Below are 19,091 nucleotides of genomic sequence, written 5' to 3' on the forward strand. Positions count from 1 at the left end.
AAGCACGTCTCTCTCTCTCTCTCTCTCTCTCCCACTCCCTCACTCTCTGTGTGTGTGTGTGTGTGTGTGTGTGTGTGTGTGTGTTTGTGTGCGACCCTTACTTACGCACTCATTAAGCATTTTTAGTCGAGCTTAGCGAGCCGTTTGTTTGCACTGCAAACTGACTTGGCCCACAGACGACCTCACCCAACGCATCCAGCATGATGCCATTGTTATGTGCCCCACACACACGCACACACTCACACACACACACACATATGTCTGGCCTGGGCCCGAGTGGTGCGTTGCTTTTTAATTTCGCTGCTGTTTGTTTGATTTTTAGCTTTTGCAGCTGACAGTTTTGTGACGCGACAGTTGGCAATCCGCAGCCCAAGCTGAATGCCGAACCGAACCCAACCCAATCCACCAATCAACCCACCAACCAACCACCAGGCGCACCACCAGCGTGTGGGTCAAATTAAAAATTGTTGTTTATTTGACTTTTTGGCAGCTGGCAGAGCAAACGTTGCCCAGTTTCGCTTTGAACTTGCGCCGTGTTTAAGATGCAAAGAAAAACAATTTTCCAACAACTCTTTCAAACAATTTTCACTTTTCTTTTTTTTTTTTTGCAATAAATTTTTATTTCACTTTCTTTAATATAATTTGTATATATATATTTTTATTTTATTTTTTTTTTTTTTTTTGTTTTTCTTATTTTGTTTTGTATACATAAAACATTTTCGTTCAATTCACTTAATTAATTTAAGGAAAAAAAAAAAAAACGAAAAAAAATAATAGTTTTTTTTAAATTTTATTCATGTATATATATAATCGTATATATATATTGTATATAAAACTCGACACAAAGCTAAAGGCTGTCCTAAGTCTATGCATTATAATAGAGAAAAAAAAAAGTTAGCTTTATATATGTCTATAGACTATACTATATATTATATAGTTATAAACTAATTATGTAACTGTTAATGGCATACTGCAGCTAGGATATATATATATGTATATTTCGATATATATCGATTAATTAGCGTAAGACACTTAAAAGTACGCTTGAACTTACGAAACTTGTTTCAACTCTGTTTTTATTTTTCATTCTTTGTTCTATTTTGCTTAGCTTTTTTCATAAATTTTTTATTTATTTTTTAAATGTGGGCGTGTCATAAGTTAAGGCGTCTGCTTAGGGTTTGAGTATTTAGCTGCTAAGTTTGCATTTTTTCCGTTTTTTTGTTTTGTTTTAATTCTTAAATTCTAACAAAAAAAAAAAAAAAAAAATGAAAAAAAAATTCTCTTAAAAACTACCACTAAAATACTAGAGCGACAAAAAAATGCACATCTTAAATACTATCAGGTACTTTGGCATAATTTTCTTAAGCAATGCAAGCCACACTCAATCAACGCTTCCATATGCTAGCTTAAATAGTATTTTTTTCTAGTTTTTTTTTTTTTGTTATTGCGCGCCTCGAAAATTTTTGTTGCCTAGTTTTGAGCTGTAGAAATATGTATGTATGTATATTTGTGGTATACTGGGGGATATGTGGAATATAGTTATATGATATATGAACTGGAAGAGAGTTAAAATTTATTTTATTTTTATTTTTTTTATTTTAAGCAAAGCAAATGTATATTTGATTTATATTCTCTTTTTTTGCACAACAAAAGGCACGCAAGTATTTTTTTTTATTTTTTTTTTTTTTAGTAATTTTTATCATATATAAAACTTATTTTTTTTTTTGCAATTTTCTCATATATATTTTTGTGAATATTTTTTGTTGAATTTGTGTGTAATAAATAATCTTTGTAAGGCGTTTGTCTTAACAGCAATTTCTAGGGACTTGTAAATGCGCAATCAACTATTTAAAGTCTATAGATATATGTATATATCATATCTGCTATGTAGAACTGGCCTCTAGGCGCACAGTCAACTTAAAACTAGCGATAGAAATTGTATTTGTAACGCTAAATATCTGACATTCATTCGACTAAGTTGGGCGTAAAACAAATGTTGAAGAAGAAGAATCGAATGCCTATCGATATATACGTATGTATATCGATTTCAAATTAGAGTAAAATACTAAGTATGTCTGTAGTTAGTTATGCATATACATATACGTGTGCATATAGTTCTAGTATAGTCATCTGGCGAATGCTTTAGCCTAGTTATGTGCTGCCTATTCAGATGCGGCATGTGAGCTCTTTCCTTAAGTTCCTTAAGTGTCTACAATTCGAATTTTTGGTTGCTAAAAACGTTTGAAGGATCCTCCACACTTACCCGACCCCAGTCGCAGCTGCTTTACCAGCTCCTGTCCCAGCACCCGCTGCCCTTGAGATCAGTCTTGCGAGTGGTTGCTTGGGCAGCAGCCGGTGCTGGGACTTTCAGTGGGAGCACCGGCTTAGACCGCCGTCGGTGGCGGCAGCAGGGAGGAGTTCGATGTACGCAAATAGGGATTGCCATAGATGGCGCTGTAGCGCGGATCAACGCTGAGGGCCATGGAGTTGGGCACTACCACATGGGTAGTGGTCGCTGTGCTCTGGTTGCTGCAGCTACCGTTGGGCGAGGAGCTAACCACCGAAGCCGTCGTCGACTGCAGACTGGGCAGACCGTTCTCCTGGCGTATCTCGCGTGCCCCGATGATGCTGCCCGTCAGACTGCCGCCGCTGCTGTTGGTTAGGAAGGTCATCGGCAGGCTCTGCACTACCGACTGTTGTTGCTGCTGCTGTTGCTGCTGCTGCTGTTGCTGGTGGTGATGATGCTGCTGTTGCTGCTGCAGCTGCAGCTGATTCTGATGGTTGTTCTGCAGTATGGTGGAGCTGCCGTTGGACTTGGTCGAGCAGGAGGTCAAATACTGAGGCGGTGGGCTGTAGTGGGTGCTGTAGTCGCCGTAGGGCACATAGCCGCCGGATATGTCGACCTTGAGGTCGCTGTAATTGGAGGTGCGATCGCCGGGCTCCATTTTGCAGCTGACGCCGCCGTTCTTGGTGATCTGATGCTCGCTGATGACGTCCGCTGGCGGCAGCTTGGTGCGCTTCTTGCACTTGAAGTAGATGATCATGATGAAGGTGAGCAGCATGAGGGCGGCCACGGACGAAATGCCCACCACGATGGTCGTCAGCAGGGAAACGCTCTCTGTGGGGGGGGTCAAACAAAGCAAAACGGGCATGGGTTAGTCAAAGCAGGAGACGGGCCGGTAGGGTCTAAGGGACTAAGGGACACTGGATCGGTCTACTACTACTATGGATAGATTTTCGCCATCATTTGGGTTCTACTTACTCTTCGGCTGCAGCTGGATCTCGGCCACATCGTTGCCGTAGTCGTTGACCACGGTGCAGTTGTATTTGCCATAGTGATGGGGCTGGCTGTCGCGTATGATCAGCGTGCTCTTCACGCCGCCGGGCATGGCGTCCACCAGTATGGAGTAGTCGTGGCCGGACTCGGAGCTAATCTCCTGGCCATTGAAGGTCCAGGAGACGTGACGAGCGCGCGGCACACTGCTGGCAAAGCACTCGATGCGCGCCGTATCTCCGATCAGGCCGTACTGGGAGCGCGGCGAGCTGATGCTCGGCGAACCCTTCAGATAGACATAGGCATCCGCCGAGATCTCCGCATAGCCCGGTACATTCGCCTTGCAGTAGTAGCGTCCGGCTGTCTCGTTGTTCACGCTGAAGGTCAGGTTGGAGCTGGTGCCCACCACCCGATCGCTGGGATGCTGTATCCAGACGATTTCCGGCTGCGGATTGCTGTCCACCTCGCAGTTGAGCGACACAATGCTGCCGACGTCCGCCTCCATGGACTGGGGACGCTGCTTGAAACTGGGCGCATCTGTTTGGGGTTGACAAAGCGGTCGAGTTAGCGCTGGCTGCTGCGTGGCAGAGGGGTGGTAGGGGTGGGCGTGGTAGGGTTAGGTGAACTTACAGCTTATGTCCAGTGTCTCGCTGTCCTCGCTCTTGCCCACTGAATTTTGTACCTCGCACTTGACAATGGCATCATGGAATTTGCGCGTCACGTTGCGTATGACCTGCCAATGGAGATTGTGTGATTGCGTTTGAGATTGAGATTGAGATTCTGTTTGAGGATTGCCAAGAATGACGGCAAATTGTGGGAACGTTATGTCTTTCCGGCTGCCGCCACAACTGGTTCTCGGCCGGGTCTGGCCAGCTCCTCCCCCCTTCCCAGTTGTAATTGCCATGACAAAATAGCTCAGCTCGGCTCGGCCCGTCCGGCCCACCAGCATTATACAACATTTTTATCGCAGCGGCAGCAAAGTTGCTCTAATTATGCGGCCCGATGCTGGAATGTGGACGTGGCCCGGCGAGCAGCCACGTTTTTCTATTGCGCAACAGCGCAGCAGGGGCAGGGGTTGCGGGCAGCAGCCGGTAGAGGCAGCTGGAGCACTTACCATCTCAGTTTTTTGACCGCCTATAATTGGCTCGTCGTTGATGTACCAGCGATAACGGACATCGCTTGGATTGGCATCGGCACGGCACTCGAGTCGCACCTGTGCATGCTCCACAATACGCTGAACGGCGCCAGCGGTAGAGCCAGCGACAGCATTGATGGCGCTACCACCTCCCGATCCAATCACATTCACCTTGACTTTGGGCGCATATTTAACCTGTTGAGTAAAGCCAAAAAGATGCGAACATTTAACATCGGAAATTATGCGAAAGACTGTGGGGCTGGCGGCTCTTGGGCCTAGGTCTAGCTCGGAGCTCTGCAGGAATATCCAGCTGCTCTGCGGAAGCTGAGATTGCCCAGCTGGGCTCTCTTTCACTGACAGCTGCTTTGATCTCTCGTCAGACGGCCTAGCATTGTGGTTCGTCTTCTGCATCGATTCGTACATTCTAATTAGATCGAATACGCGCTCGGGCGAGCTCCAGCTGCGCTCGCTCCTTTGGGACATTTCATTAGGCACCATTCATAATTAGTTTCGAGAGCGCTTTATGAATTTGTCAGCTGACAGAGTCCCAATTTGATGTCAGGAATCTCAGTGTGGGACATTGACAGGGACGTGAGACGCGCCCTGTGTGTGTGTGTGTGTGACAGAGAGTGTGGGTAGGCAGTTTGACAGCTGACAGAGGGCTATGTAAGCCATTGCATACCTTCACTTAACTAAGGATTTCAGCATTCCCTCTACCATATGCCTTATGTTTCACCATGAATTAGCCCATCACTGTCACCGGCCGTGTCCAGCACAGAAGCCCATTCACAAAAACAAGAACAAAAACCAAAAAACCGAAAAATCCCCTTCCCAAAAATGAGAAAAAAAATAAATCAGAGTGGACTGGACTTCCGGAGCATGGGCCCAGCCCAGTCCAGCCCAGCCCAGCCCAGTCCAGCCCAGTCCAGCCCAGCCCAGCCTAGCACAGCCATCACGTAATATTGATAGTTGGCTCAAGCGTTGACTGTGACGCGTCAGCGCATTGTGCTAGGCCCAGAGATAAGACCGAGGCCCATTCACCGCACCAGACTGATGCCGGTGCTGATGCTGAAATTGCAGTCGCTCTGCCACACTGACAGCACGACGGGCCGGTGCCTAGGGACCAGCATGGTACGGGGTTGCGGGGCATTCGAAATTGAATGGAATTTTAAAGGGGGTGGAGGGGGGGTGGGGACAACGACGATGCTTACCTCGACACGTATTTTGGCTGAGCGATAGGTGCGGTCGGCCGTGTTCTGTGCCTGGCACGTAAAATTCGTGTTGTGGTGCTCCTTTTTGGGTGTGAGGCGCAGCAGCGATTTGGCCGTATAGCGACGTAGATCGGGCAACGGTATGACCGTATACTCGATGTTATCCGTTAGTACGTTGCCCAGCCCATCAATCCATGTAATCTGCAGAGAGAGAGAGAGAGAGAGAGAGAGAGAACATTGTGTGGGTTAGTGTTAGCTCAATTTGGGTACCAGTCAGTCGAGTCAGTCGAGTCTGTTAGCGATTCGTCCGTCCGGCGGCAGTTACAGTAACAGAGCCAACCTCGACATGGCGCGGTCTGACTGCCGTCCATTGTTTGTTTGATTAGTTTCGACTGGGGTAGTGTGTGTAGACTTTCGGCATGCTGCGGCCTGGTAGAGTCGCTGTTGGTGGGGGGGGACGGTGTTGTTGTTGCTTACCTCGGCTGCGGGCTTGCCGCCTATTGACACACACTCAATTTCGATACGGCGATCCTCGGTGGCATAGATGACATCGCCCTGCGTAATTTTTGGCGCCTCCGGCGGCACGAGCACGGTGAGCCCGGCGAATGTGGAACGTATGGCCGGCTGGCCCTCTGGCCCCGGACTCACTTGGCATTGATATCTGGCGTCGTCGTCGAGCATCACCGGATAGATGTCCAGCGAATAGTCGCCCTCCTCGTCGCTGCCGACCATCGCATACCGCTCGAAGCCACTCAGATCCCGGGACGTGCCCAGGCCGAAGTCATCCTTTGTCCACTGCAGCGTGCCCTGCTTGTTGACGACGCGACAGGGCAGCGTGACGCGCGCCCCGACCACAGCTGTCTGGTCCTGCGGCTCCATCGCGAACCGCTGGTTCTGGTAGCTCGTGTACAGCGATGGCGTCGCCTGCGCGCCCCACGCCGCCAACAGCAGCGCCAGCAGCGCCAGCAGCTGCCCGACCATTGTCCTCATGCACGGCTGGAAGGAGAGCAAAACATGAGTTGGCTTCAATGTCTAGCTGAAAGTTACAGTTACAGCTAGAGCTAGAGCTACAGCTACAGTTAAGTAAAGTCGAACTCGAACAACTTGTTCGATAATTGAATTGAAACGAAACGATTTTCGATTTTCGCTTCAGCTGGCTAAGCGAATTTATCGAGAGCCCGCGGCTCTCTTGTCGTGTATTATTTTAGCGTTTATTGTTTATATTGTTCACTGTTGATGTTTCTCGGGCGTGTTATTTTATTTTATTTTATTTTGTATACCCATTCACGCAAGTGAAACGAGCATATTGGCTGCGTTGAGACTTGACATGTGGAAAGTATATATCGTCTATGTACTCAAACTATCGAATATCAAGATTATGCCCATGCGTCCACTAGGGGCGTGGCAAGTCATGCTCAGACTTGCCGACCAAACTGACGCCCATTGGAGGCGTGGCTCAGTGGTAAGTCAATCTATCAGCGCTTTGGACCGTGAATGAGTATTGAGCAGTCGGTAATGGCCGACTGCAGCAATCTCACTTGTTTTTATATCATTTTATTTATGTTTACGCGCAGACAGGCCAGAACGTGTGCGACTAAGAACAACGGCAAAGGCAACAGCAACAGCAACAGCGAGAAGACATAAAATGCAAAAAGAAAACAACAGGAAAGCGCCGAATAACATTCAAATTAGCTCGACTCTATGGAGTCTCAAGTGCGCCAGAGCTTACGCTGCTCTGGTCTGGCCTGGCCTGGCCTGGTACGGGCTGAGCTCAGATGGGTTGGGATAGGATGGGTTTGGGTTGGACTGGGTTGGGTTGGGTTGAGCGCCGCACGTTTACGACCGCCGAAACATATAAACGGGGAATGTGCAAAAATGTAGCCCAGCAATTCGTAAAATGTTAAAAATGTGCGCGCGTCATAAATATAAAAAAAGAAGAAGAGAGAGAGAGGGATAGAGAGAAGTAGAAACAGAGAAATATGAAATGCGGCCTACAATAAAAAAAAAGGGTTTGCTAGACGAGCAAATGGGCAAAAGTAAAAAAATAAAGAGCAGTCCACAGTTCTCTCTCTCTCTCTCTCTCACACTCTCACTCTTTGGTGTTTTATGCATGAGCCAAATAAATCATACATTTTAATGAATATTGAGCGCTATAATAGAATACGAAGTGCACAACATATTTTAAGCATTTTTACAACACTGGCAAAATATTGAAAAATTGCCCTTCTATGCGGGAAAGTGATTACAGTGTAGACGTGCAGCGAGAATAAACTTATTTATCAAGTGGAAACAAAGAAAAAGTGGAAAATGAAATCGAATGAGATAAAATAAAATAAAATATAAATTTAAAAAAAAATTGTATGTCAACAATAAAATAAAATTAATGTGAATTGAAAAAAAAAAAACGAATAAATAAATAATATAAAAATAGTGATACAATATGGTGATGTGATAAATATAAAAGAAATTCATAAAAAATAATACATTTAAGAAATGTACAAAAAAAAAAAAAAATAAATAAAAAATAAAAATAAAAATAAATTAAATGGAAAAATAATAAAAAATGTTTTAATTAAAAAAGATAAAACAAAATTATTAAAAAAAATATATATAAAAATGTCTTAAAAAATCTCACAAAATATGTATAAGAAAATACAGGAATGGCGAGAAAGGAATAAAATTTAATTGAAAGAGAAATGAAATGAATGCAATAAACAAATTAAGAGAATGAACATAATATACAAATAAAAATAAATACAAAATAAAAAATATTAAATTAAAAATTAAAATAATAATAATAAAATAATAAAATTAAATTTAAAAAAATTCAAATTAATAAAATAATAATGAAAAAAATTTTAAATAAATTAAAAAAAAAAAATGTTAAAAATGCAATAGAAATAAAATAATAGTAAAATAAAAGTAGAAACAAATTAAATAAATAAAAAACTTAATAAAATAAGAATAACAAATTAAAGCAAATGTATAAAAAAAAATGCTTACAACTAAGCTGAATTAGTCAAAATATAATAAAAAGTGGCTTAAACTGATATGAGAATAAAAAATGATAATGCTTTTCTTTTTCAATTCTGTAATAATAATAATTAATAATTATTATAATAAATAATAATATTTATATTCACTGCATGGAAATCAGCCGCAGCTCGGGTGCTCTAATGCAGGGAAGGCTTAATAATCTTCATATGAACTATGGAATGCTGTGACACAGTTGATCTTAAATAAGGTTGGCTCAACTACCAGAGATTACATTGAAAATATGAAAAAAAAATTAGGAACATAGTTGAGCTAGGGTTCTTAGTAAGTGCCCATGCTAGTGAGTCAAAAACTATAGACAATTACTTAACACTCGAAATGAACAGTTATCGGGGAGAGAGAGTGAGAGAGAGAGAGAGAGAGAGGGAGGACTAATGGCACGAGCCCCGTTGATGGCTGTTGACTTGGTTCTTATTGATTTTCGTATCGATTGGGGGCTCAATGGAAAAAAGCATTTACCAAATGAGCACGACTATAATGTATGATTATATATACATATGTATATGTATGCATATACATGTGCATATGTGTATGTGTATGTGTATGTGTGTTCATCTAAGCAATCAGCTGCGTTGCGTGCGCTGCAATCGCTGATTAGGGGAAAAGGAACTGTTGGCTGCACAACTAAATAACTTTCAAGTTTGACTCCACTTGTGCTCCCAGCTCTGATGCCAATCATGTTAGCTCTGATATGTAACTCTATCAGCGCACAACTTGGCTCCCCTCCTCCCTCACACTCTTTCACCTGTACGCAAGTCAGCTGCGAGCTCTGCTTGGATTTTCTCACGCATTTTACTTTACTATTTTTTTTTTTTGCTGTTTACATTTGTAAGTTAGTCTCTCTCTCTCTCTCTCTCTCTCTCTCTCTCTCTCTCTCTCTGTCTCTCTGTGTGTATTCTTTTTGGTCGTAAGTAGTTCACTTCCGCCACTTGGCGTCTATTGCTTTTCAACTAATTTTGTTTTCTTGTAGTTCGCGGCTGTTATTTGTTTTTATTGCATTTATACGGAAATTGGCGCTAAGCACACACACACACACACACTCGCACACACAGACATGAAATTATAGCAGCGCATAAAAAACCAGAGACACTGTAAAAGCTGAAAGAAGAAGCAGCAGCAGCAGCAGCAGCAGCTGGAGAAGAAATCCATAAAAACCAAAGAGCAGCCCAAAACGCACAAAGCAAAAGATTACCGCGTTTGCTTCCGTTTGACTTAAGAGGCCCCCCCCCACTCCTGCTCCAGCAGCAGCTATGCCCCCTACCCCAGCAAAGGCCTGGAAATGACTTGAAATTAGAGCCATGCACTGAGTTTTCGGGCCGTGTGTGTGTGTGTGTGTGTGTGTGTGTGTGTGTGTCTGACTGGGAACCATTTGCTGGCAGCTGCGATGGTCGCTAATTAAAAGTGATTATAGACACGCTCGTTTATCGCCCGTCCCACACCGTTTGCTACATTCAATTTTTTGTCGTTGCTGTCCGCTGTCCGCTGTCCACTGTCTGCTGCTTCTTCTGCCTTTTCCTGCTGCTTCTTTATCGCCAGAGATTTCACTTTCAGCCCGAGCCATCAAATCTGGCTAGCACTACAAATCTCTCCTGCTCTCTCTCCCTCTCTCTCTCTCTCTCCTTCTATGTATATATTTATTTATTTATTATTATACTTTTTTTCTTTATCGAATTATCTATCTTCTCGTCTATCCCACTTGGCTAATTAAATATTTATTACGAGATCAAGCATATTCGAATCGCTAGATTGCAGTTGGCCTGGCTCTTGACGGACTGGGCCTGGGCCGACGGCATGGGGTCTCAGCGCTGTTAACCGAAATGCCAATCACTCGACAAACAAAAACATTTCCGCTCCGAACGCTTTCCGCTCCAGTTTTCGATTTTTGCTGGCCAAGAGCTGCCCCCAGAGCTAGATGCTAGCTGCAGCAACAGTAATTATTTTTCAGGCGACGCTTATCACACATAAATCTCTGGCCGGCCAATCGATGCATCGATGAACAGGGGCTGCACTCGCAGTGAGCAGGGTAGAGGGGGAGTGGAGGAGAGGAGGAGGCAAGCCAGCTTGTTTTGTCAGCGTCACTTCCCTGCCAATGGGCTTCCTTTAGTAGCAGCTGCTGCTGCTGTTGCTGTTGCTGTTGCTAAACACCGGACTGGCCAGTGGCTGCCACCGGCCACAAGTTGTTTGCAGCTGCAGCATGCGTACAGCATCCTTTGCGCGCAGCATGCCAAACATCTTTGCGATATTTATAGCTGGCTGCAATTGGGGAACAGGTGCTGCGGCAACGCCCGAGCTCCAAGTCGCGGCTCTACCCAGCCTCAAGTCCACTTCAATGAAGTTATTTTTGTGATGAATGTAAGCGCTCTCGACTCAGCGCCCATCGCCCAACGAGCAGCGAGCAGCGAGCAACGGCCCCATGCTAATTATTTTATGCTCGACGCTCCGGTCGAACCAGTTTGTAGAGTCGCTCTACTCGCACCGTTCGCGCGCCTCGCTCGCATTATTATCATCTTTTAGTTATTAGATGCAAGCTGCAGCGGATGTTCAGCTTCCTTCGGACTTTCAGACTTTTGTCATTTACAGTTTTGGCCTCATTGCCAACGACGACGGCGACGGCGGGCAATCGAGCGACCTGCCCCTCGCACACATAAATCAATAAACGGCCCACCTGGTGCAAATAAGTTTGAGAAATGCTTTATTGAACGCCCGCCACGGCAAACTTTTCAGCTAGGCCAGTTCGCTTGACTTGAGCCACTTTCGACGCCAATTTCTTGGCCAAGATTTAAGGCCACATTTGCAGCTGCACACAGGCGAGCCACCCACCCACCCAGCCACCGATAAATGTCAATGGGGTCTCGGCCCAGGGGGGCGCAACGATTGAACCTTTTGATGTGCCCCGCCCCCTCCACAGGGGCCTGGGCCTAGTTTCTTTTTCGACCAGCTAAACAATTAGCCATTGTCGGCAGCTGACTAATTGTTTTCCACTTGTATTATGCGTGCCGAAGAGTTTTTGCGCTGAAAAGCAGGCGAGATGCTGACGGATTTTATGAAATTCCAGAAGGTAGAGGCGATGGTAGAGGCAATGGGAGAAAGGATGCGGTGCTGAGTTGGGTAGAGGGTAAAGGAAAGGCCATTTTCATTATGTAAGGTAAGTCACATGCTGAGTGAGAAGGAGAGAGGGAGAGGGATAGAGGGAGGGAGAGAGAGAGAGAGAGAGAGAGAGAGGGAGAGGGAGAAACGATGACAGAGAGGCTAAGTAAGCAAGACAGGAGAACATGGACAATTATAAAGGGTAATCGGTAGAAACAAAAAGAAATGAGACAAAGAATGAAAAGGAACAGATAGAAAGAAAGAGAGAGAGAGAGAGAGAGAGAGAGTTAAGCAAAAAGAGAGAAAGGGGACAGAAACTGAGAGGAAATGAGCCAGATAGTGAAACATGAAGAGAGAGAGGAGTAAAGAAAAGAATATGTATATCTGTAGAGAGGGAGGGAGAGAGAGTGGGAAAGAGAGAAAGATAGAGAAGAATAGAAAGAGTTAGCGGAAAAGATGGATAGTCAGAGATAGAAAGAGAACCACACAGAGGGTAGTGAAACAACGAATACTAAAAATAAACTAGAAATAAACAGGGAGAAAGAGCGAGAGGGCGAAAGATAGAGAGAAAGAAAGAGAGAGAAATAGAGAGATAGAGCAAAATAGAAAAATTTAGCGGAATATATGGACAGGCTCAGATTGAGAGAGAACCACACATACAAACATACATAAGCTCATTGCTATAGAGTGAGAGCGAGAGGGCGAGAAGGAGAGAGAGAGAGAGAGAGAGAGAGCAGAGAATCAAGCACAATCCTAACTGGCACATTAACCAGCAGTTAAAGTGTCAACTGTACCGTAAGCTAAACTGAATCATACCGACACACACACACACACTCGCACACACACACACACACTGACACATGGCTTTGGCCTTTTGGGACCGGTTAACCCTTCAGAGCGCAAAAAAAGGCCTTCTTAAAGGACATTTGCTGAGAAAATGGCCAAATGGCAATGGCAAAGAGTGGGGCACTGGGAAAGTGAAGTGGGCTCAGTGGACGATGGGCGAGGGGCGAAGGGCGGGGCAGCATACAAAGGTAACGGATATTGGCCAGGGCAGAGTTTGACTGAGATTAGGACAATTAAAAAAGGGAATGCTTAACAATTAAAATCAATTTGTGTGCCCAATCCCCACTGAGTCTGTGTCCTTGTGAGTGTGTGTCTGGCTGTCTGTGTGTGTGTGTGTGTGTGAGTGTGTATTGCACTTTGTTGCCAGTTTGTTTGCCTGAACGAATCAACTAAAAGGCACTGCCTATGCGCAATAAGGGGCCGCAGTGAAAGAAAAACCAACAAATCCACAGCGGAGGCTGAGAGCCCATAGAGGAAACGAGGATGAGGATGGGCATGGGCGTGGGGAGGAGGCCAAAGTGTATTCAATACAAATGTGTGGAGCACTCGGAAGGCGCCATGCAAAGTGCTTCAAGGGCAACTCGGGCCAGTGTCAATAAAAGGCTGGGGCCAACGGGCAAAAAATAAACTTAAATCGCCTATTAATGGCACGCAGTCCCTAGCTCACACACAGAGAGAGAGAGAGAGAGAGAGAGAGAGAGAGAGAGAGAGAGAGAGAGAGAGGCAGAGCGAGAGATGATGGGTCCTTGTGGGTGGCCCATTCAAGATAGTCCCATATCTACAAAGTCAGCAAAAGTTGAGTTTCAGTCCTGCACGCAGGAAATGCGAGATAAAAAGGCAAACCCACGCTGTCTCTCTCTCTCTCTCTCTCTCTCCATCTCCCTCTCCATTTCTCTGTCTGTCTCGATATGTGCTCACATTTGTAAGTGGAGGGTTGCTTGGGTTTATGGATCGATCAGGCCAAGGGCGACTTGAACATTTGCCAGCTTATCGTTTTGACATTTAATCAGTTCAATTTGGCAGCCCTTTTGCTGCTCCTGCTGCTGCTCCTGCTGCTGCTGCCCTTTGATTAGCCGGCTCGCACAGCCACTCACTCAGCCCCTGCAGATGCGCGGGCTCATCATTAACATAATTCCAACATAATTCCCTGACAAGCTACAACGCTCAAGCATAAAATTATTAAACAAAATCATATGTGTGGCAAGAGATAGAACAAAAAACAAATTATAATAAATAAATAAATACAGCCAAGCTCTTAACAAGCAACAAATCAGAAATAAACCCACCAAAAAAAGAAGATTAAAAAAAAAAAAAACAGAAAAAGTTGACAACAACAACAGAAACTGGACGCTGCTGAACGAAAGTTGCCCGGCCACATCGAAGCAGAGAGAATTTCAATCAGTAAATTGAACACCTGAACTTAACTGATTTCGTGCTGGGGAGAAGCAGTGTGCGAGGCCCAAAACGGAGAAAAGAAGATGTTGCCGACGCAACGAGAGCGCCAAAAACGTGGCAAAGAACAGCAGCAACAGCAACAGCAACAACAACAACAATAACTACTACGGTAGCAGCTGAAGGAACAGCTAAAGTTGAGCAAACGGGGCGCAGCAGGAAATTAAGACAGACAGGAGAGGCGAGCAGAGAGAGAGAGAGAGAGAGAGCTAACGATCCCCAGCCCAGGCAAGCAGAGAGAGAGAGAGAGAGGGAGAGAGAGCTAACGATCCGCAGCCCAGGCAAGCAGAGAGAGAGAGAGAGAGCTAACGTTCCGCAGCCCAGGCAAGCAGAGAGAGAGAGAGATAGAGAGCTAACAAACCCCAGCCGAAATGACACGCAAGACAACTTGGAAATCATCTGGCCAGCTGTCAAGCCAGATCCCAGCTTCCAGCTTCCAGCTCCAACTCCAACTCCAATTCGAACTCCGATCGCCTTTGCCGTTGCCAACTCCAGCTCCATTTGCAAAGTGCTGTCAAAATCTGTGAAGAAATTCATGTTTATGGTTTTGTATTACAACAGATGGGCAAGTCTCTGCCTCTGCCCGCCCTCTCTCTCGCCCGCTCTCTTTCACTCTGCATGATTCTCTGGCTCTCTCTCCCGCTATTTTATCTTTTTTTGTGTGTATATCTTAAGATTTGTATAACTTTAAGCCTTATTAACATATTTTATGCCCCGTTCGATCGATCGTTTTGTATGCCCCATGCCAGACCAGCTCGATCGCCCACACACAACACACACCACACAAAACGAACAACGAGCAACGATTTTCTGGCCACACTTTTTGCCACAAGACGACGGCGACGTGAAAAGGCCGTGTGGGCTGGCCAAGATCGATCCATACCAATTCATTTTGTTGGCCCCAACAACAACAGCGACAAGTGAAGCCTATGTTGAAATTGGTTATGAAATGTCCGAGAGGAAAAAAATAAGAAACAAAAACAAAAACAACAACAAAACTGAATTATAGCCCAAAGCTCATTTGGCTTACGGCTCGCATAGCTCGTAAACCTTGTCTTATACCCCACGGCGGACTTGTAACTCTTTAGTGGACAGCTCATACACGTGTACTTTGCCTAATACAGCCTAATCGCTATTAGAATAAACTTTAATATTTCGTGACTCAGCCAAACCCGTTTCAATTAATGTCTTACTCTCAGGCTGAGTCTCAAGTCGAAACCAGTTGCTCGCCCGAAACGAAGCCTGAACCGAGAGTCTCTTTCGAAAAGGGTTGCACTAGCCATGCAAAAGGGTAACTAGCCCAAAAGTCTTATACGAATTGGTATTCAGAACAAGTTTTTAACATGCACTTCAACAATTTTGATTTCATCATGTATAATATTTTATAGTATTTTATGTGTCTTGCAACGAATGTCTGAGAGTTTCTCTTTTTGTCAACTACTGTCTTTTACGACTTTTATTTGTCTTATACTTATTGAACTAATCAGTAACATTTTCTTATACCCTTATTACTTATAAGAACTTTAGTTGCCCAGGCGTGATTCATAGCTTATAAGATTCCCATACTTTTACTTATACTTCCATTAATCAATGTGTTATTTATTTAAAAATGATTGTCTTATACCCATGGTCTACACATGGAATGCATTCCGTTACTAATACTTTTTTTCAATAAAGCCTTACAAGTTTATACGTCAACGTCTAATACACACTGGTTGTATATTGTTTGCATTATATGTTCTAACTGAGCTCTAATTGCCTTACACTCACTTATTACGTAGCTAACTATTCTTCTTATATATGTCCCATAAAAGTCTTATATTGTTCAATTTCTGCTGCTACTACACAAGATACATATATCGTATTGAAGCTCTACTTGTCTTATACTCATATACTTATACTACAACAGAATGCAGCTGTATCTATGTTTCATATATGTATATGGTTCATACAAGTCTTATACTATTCTATTTCTACTTCTTCTACTCAAGGTATTGCATATCTCTACTTGTCTCTATTGTCTACTACTACTTCTACTACAACTTCTACTATTACTACTTCTACTACTACTTCTACTTCAACTTCTACTATTACTACTTCTACTACTACTTTTACTACTATTACTTCTACTATTACTACTTCTACTACTACTTCTGCTACAACTTCTACTATTACTACTTCTCCCACTACTACTTCTACTGGTACTACTTCTACTATTACTTCTACTACTACTTCTACTATTACTTCTACTACTACTTCTACTAATACTTCTACTACTACTTCTACTATTAATACTTCTACTACTACTTTTACTACTACTTCTACTATTACTACTTCTACTACTACTTCTACTATTACTTCTACTACTACTACTACTACTACAAATACTACTTATACTACTACTTCTACAAATACTACTTCTACTACTACTACTACTACTTCTACTACTACTACTACCTCTACTTCTACTACTACTACTACTACCTCTACTACTACTACTACTACCTCTACTTCTACTACTACTACTACATCTACTACCCTACCTCTTGTTTACACCACTCCACCAACTGCCTTCTGCTTCCCATCATCTGATTGTTTAATTGCATTCTCCAGCATTGAGCAACACTTCTAATTCGGTTATGCTTCATAACTGTCTTATACTCTGACAGTTCTACTGCGACTCAATTCTATGGGGAATGCAATCAGCGCGCCCTCGCTTGACACACACGACATTGTTCTAGGCCTTGGATTTTGGATGCAGACATTGTCAGCCTGTCGGCCTGCAGCCGTGGGCAGCTAATTGAGTTATACCTATATATACCGAAAGTCGGTGGCACGGCCAACGCCGCTGGAGCCCCCATGTTCGCTAGCCGCATGACGCGGCAGTTGGGTGCGGAAAGTGCAGCGGGGGGGAAACAGGTGAACGTTCGAATGGAGAGAAGCAGAAAAAAAAAACTATTTAAAATCGACGAGAAATACAAACACAAATCGATTCAATAAATTGATACACACACACACACACACACACACACTCGTAGACACAGTCACATAAAAGACTTTTTCTATACAGGTTTTATTTTGTATTTACTTATTTTATTTCTCTCTTCTTTATTTTTTTGGGATTGGAGCTGCTCGCTTTCAGGGGGGGCCGCACTGAAAAATGCTGGCTTAGTTTGGGCTAACGAATCGAATCGAAACGTGTTAGAAAAGAGCATAATAATGAACTAGCATAGGCACCAACAACAACAGCAACAACAACAACAACAACAACAACAACAAAGTCAACCAACTGCGCCGACCCACTCACTCGCTGCAGTCACACTTGAGTTTCGAGCTCAAGCTTGAGTTTTTCTTTATGGTTTTTCATTTGACTTGCGGTCCAGTTGCCATTCATGTGTGTGTGTGTCTATGTGTGTGTGTGTGTGTGGGCGTGTTTGCAATGGCGCAGCCATACGACACCTTCGACAACGCCATCCAACGCCGTCCAACTAAATCCGATTATAACTAATTATTATGAACGCCAAACTCTAGACACACCAAACGCGACGAAGCTGTCAACTGGCTCTGCCAGCTCAATGCTGGCCCTGACGATTGCCCAAGCTTTTCGGCTCCGCCAAGGGCTTGGTGTGGGCAGCCAGACCCACAAAGCTGTCACTCTGTTGTTGTTGTTGTTGCTGCTGCTGCCGCTGCTGTAAATCTCATCCAATTTGGAAAGAGTCAAACGTCTGTTCGATTTATCAGCAAGTGCATCCAAATGACAACGTGAATCTATATAGTCTTTAATCCGGTATTCTACATATCTAATGTAAAGTAGATAGAAAGCGGAGAGCTTGTCTATTCTCTATATAGTAGTTACTAGTGGTAGGTACTTTAAGAATTCATAGAGTTTCCCATTGCTTTGTACTTGTTCGTCGTCGCATTAATATTCTTGAGAAAGCCACAAAACAAATTTTTATGAATTTTTTTTTTTAATATTTGATTTTTTATATTTATTTTAAGTTTTTTAGTAATTTTTTAGTTTTTTTTCAATTTTAAAATTTTTATTATTTTTTTTACTTGATTTTTTAAAGTGATTTTTGTTTTGTTTATATATGTACCTTGATTATTTATATATATATATATTTTTTTTTTATTTTAATAATATGTATAATATGTATAATATTATTATGTTTTTTTTTTATATTAAAAAAATGTAATTTTAATATTTATTTTTCGTTTATTTAATTTTTTTTTTTTGTTATTTTTATTTTAATTTATTTTTGTATATATATTTTCTATTAATTTAGTTTTAGGTCTTTAATTTTAACAAAATTTTCTAAATTAATTAAATTTTTTGTTTTGTTTATATATGTTGATTATTTATATATATATGTATATTTTTTTTATTTTAATAATATCTCTATTATGTATAATATTATTTTTTTATATTTAAAAAATGTAATTTTAATATTTATTTTTCGTTTATTTAATTTTTTATTTATTTTTTTTTTTTGTTATTTTTATTTTAATTTATTTTTGTATATATATTTTCTTTTAATTTAGTTTTAGGTCTTAAATTTTAACTAAATTTTCTAAATCAATTAAATTTTTGTTTTCCAAATTTATATACTTGTATTTTATTATTTCAGTCTGCTTTATTTGTTTTATTTTTTTAATTATTATTAATTTTTACTTTACTTAAACTATTTAATTTTTAGAATTTTTTTTACAACTATTGTAATTTTTTTAAGCTTTTTAAATTGTTGTATATACAAAAATTTGTTTTTAATTATTTTTCCTCAATTGTTGTTAATGAACAGTATTTTTGAGAAACACAACAAACAACAAATTGGCCTGACTCTACGTCATGGCTGCGTCGGCTCTGTCTCAAGACTAAGACCAGTTGAGAATTCTATATATGCTATATGCTACATTGAGTACCGTAAGTACTCCGAGTATTCTATATGTTTTATGATCCATGCATTACTAAGGAATTCAAGGAACCTCACTGACAAATGCTAATATCCAAATGAAATTTTCATTCTCATACATT

At 42.4% G+C, this 19,091-nt stretch overlaps 1 protein-coding gene across 1 annotated transcript in view; it reads right to left on the bottom strand.

Annotated features, from left to right (window-relative positions):
- Nucleotides 1-1,248: 1,248 nt before the first annotated feature.
- rst (irregular chiasm C-roughest) overlaps nucleotides 1,249-19,091 on the bottom strand; it is a 30,002-nt gene continuing 12,159 nt past the window's right edge. The window contains exons 3-8 of the mRNA XM_089263509.1: nucleotides 6,098-6,616; nucleotides 5,621-5,821; nucleotides 4,389-4,604; nucleotides 3,905-4,007; nucleotides 3,263-3,811; nucleotides 1,249-3,118 (exon numbers count right to left, since the gene is read on the bottom strand). Coding sequence (XP_089119635.1) covers nucleotides 2,385-3,118; nucleotides 3,263-3,811; nucleotides 3,905-4,007; nucleotides 4,389-4,604; nucleotides 5,621-5,821; nucleotides 6,098-6,616 — 2,322 coding nt within the window. The 3' untranslated portion in view covers nucleotides 1,249-2,384. The remainder of the gene's footprint in view (nucleotides 3,119-3,262; nucleotides 3,812-3,904; nucleotides 4,008-4,388; nucleotides 4,605-5,620; nucleotides 5,822-6,097; nucleotides 6,617-19,091) is intronic.

This window comes from Drosophila navojoa, chromosome X, assembly GCF_054131105.1.
Source record: "Drosophila navojoa isolate 15081-1374.11 chromosome X, UAZ_NAV_1.0, whole genome shotgun sequence".
Taxonomy (NCBI): Eukaryota; Metazoa; Arthropoda; class Insecta; order Diptera; family Drosophilidae; genus Drosophila; species Drosophila navojoa.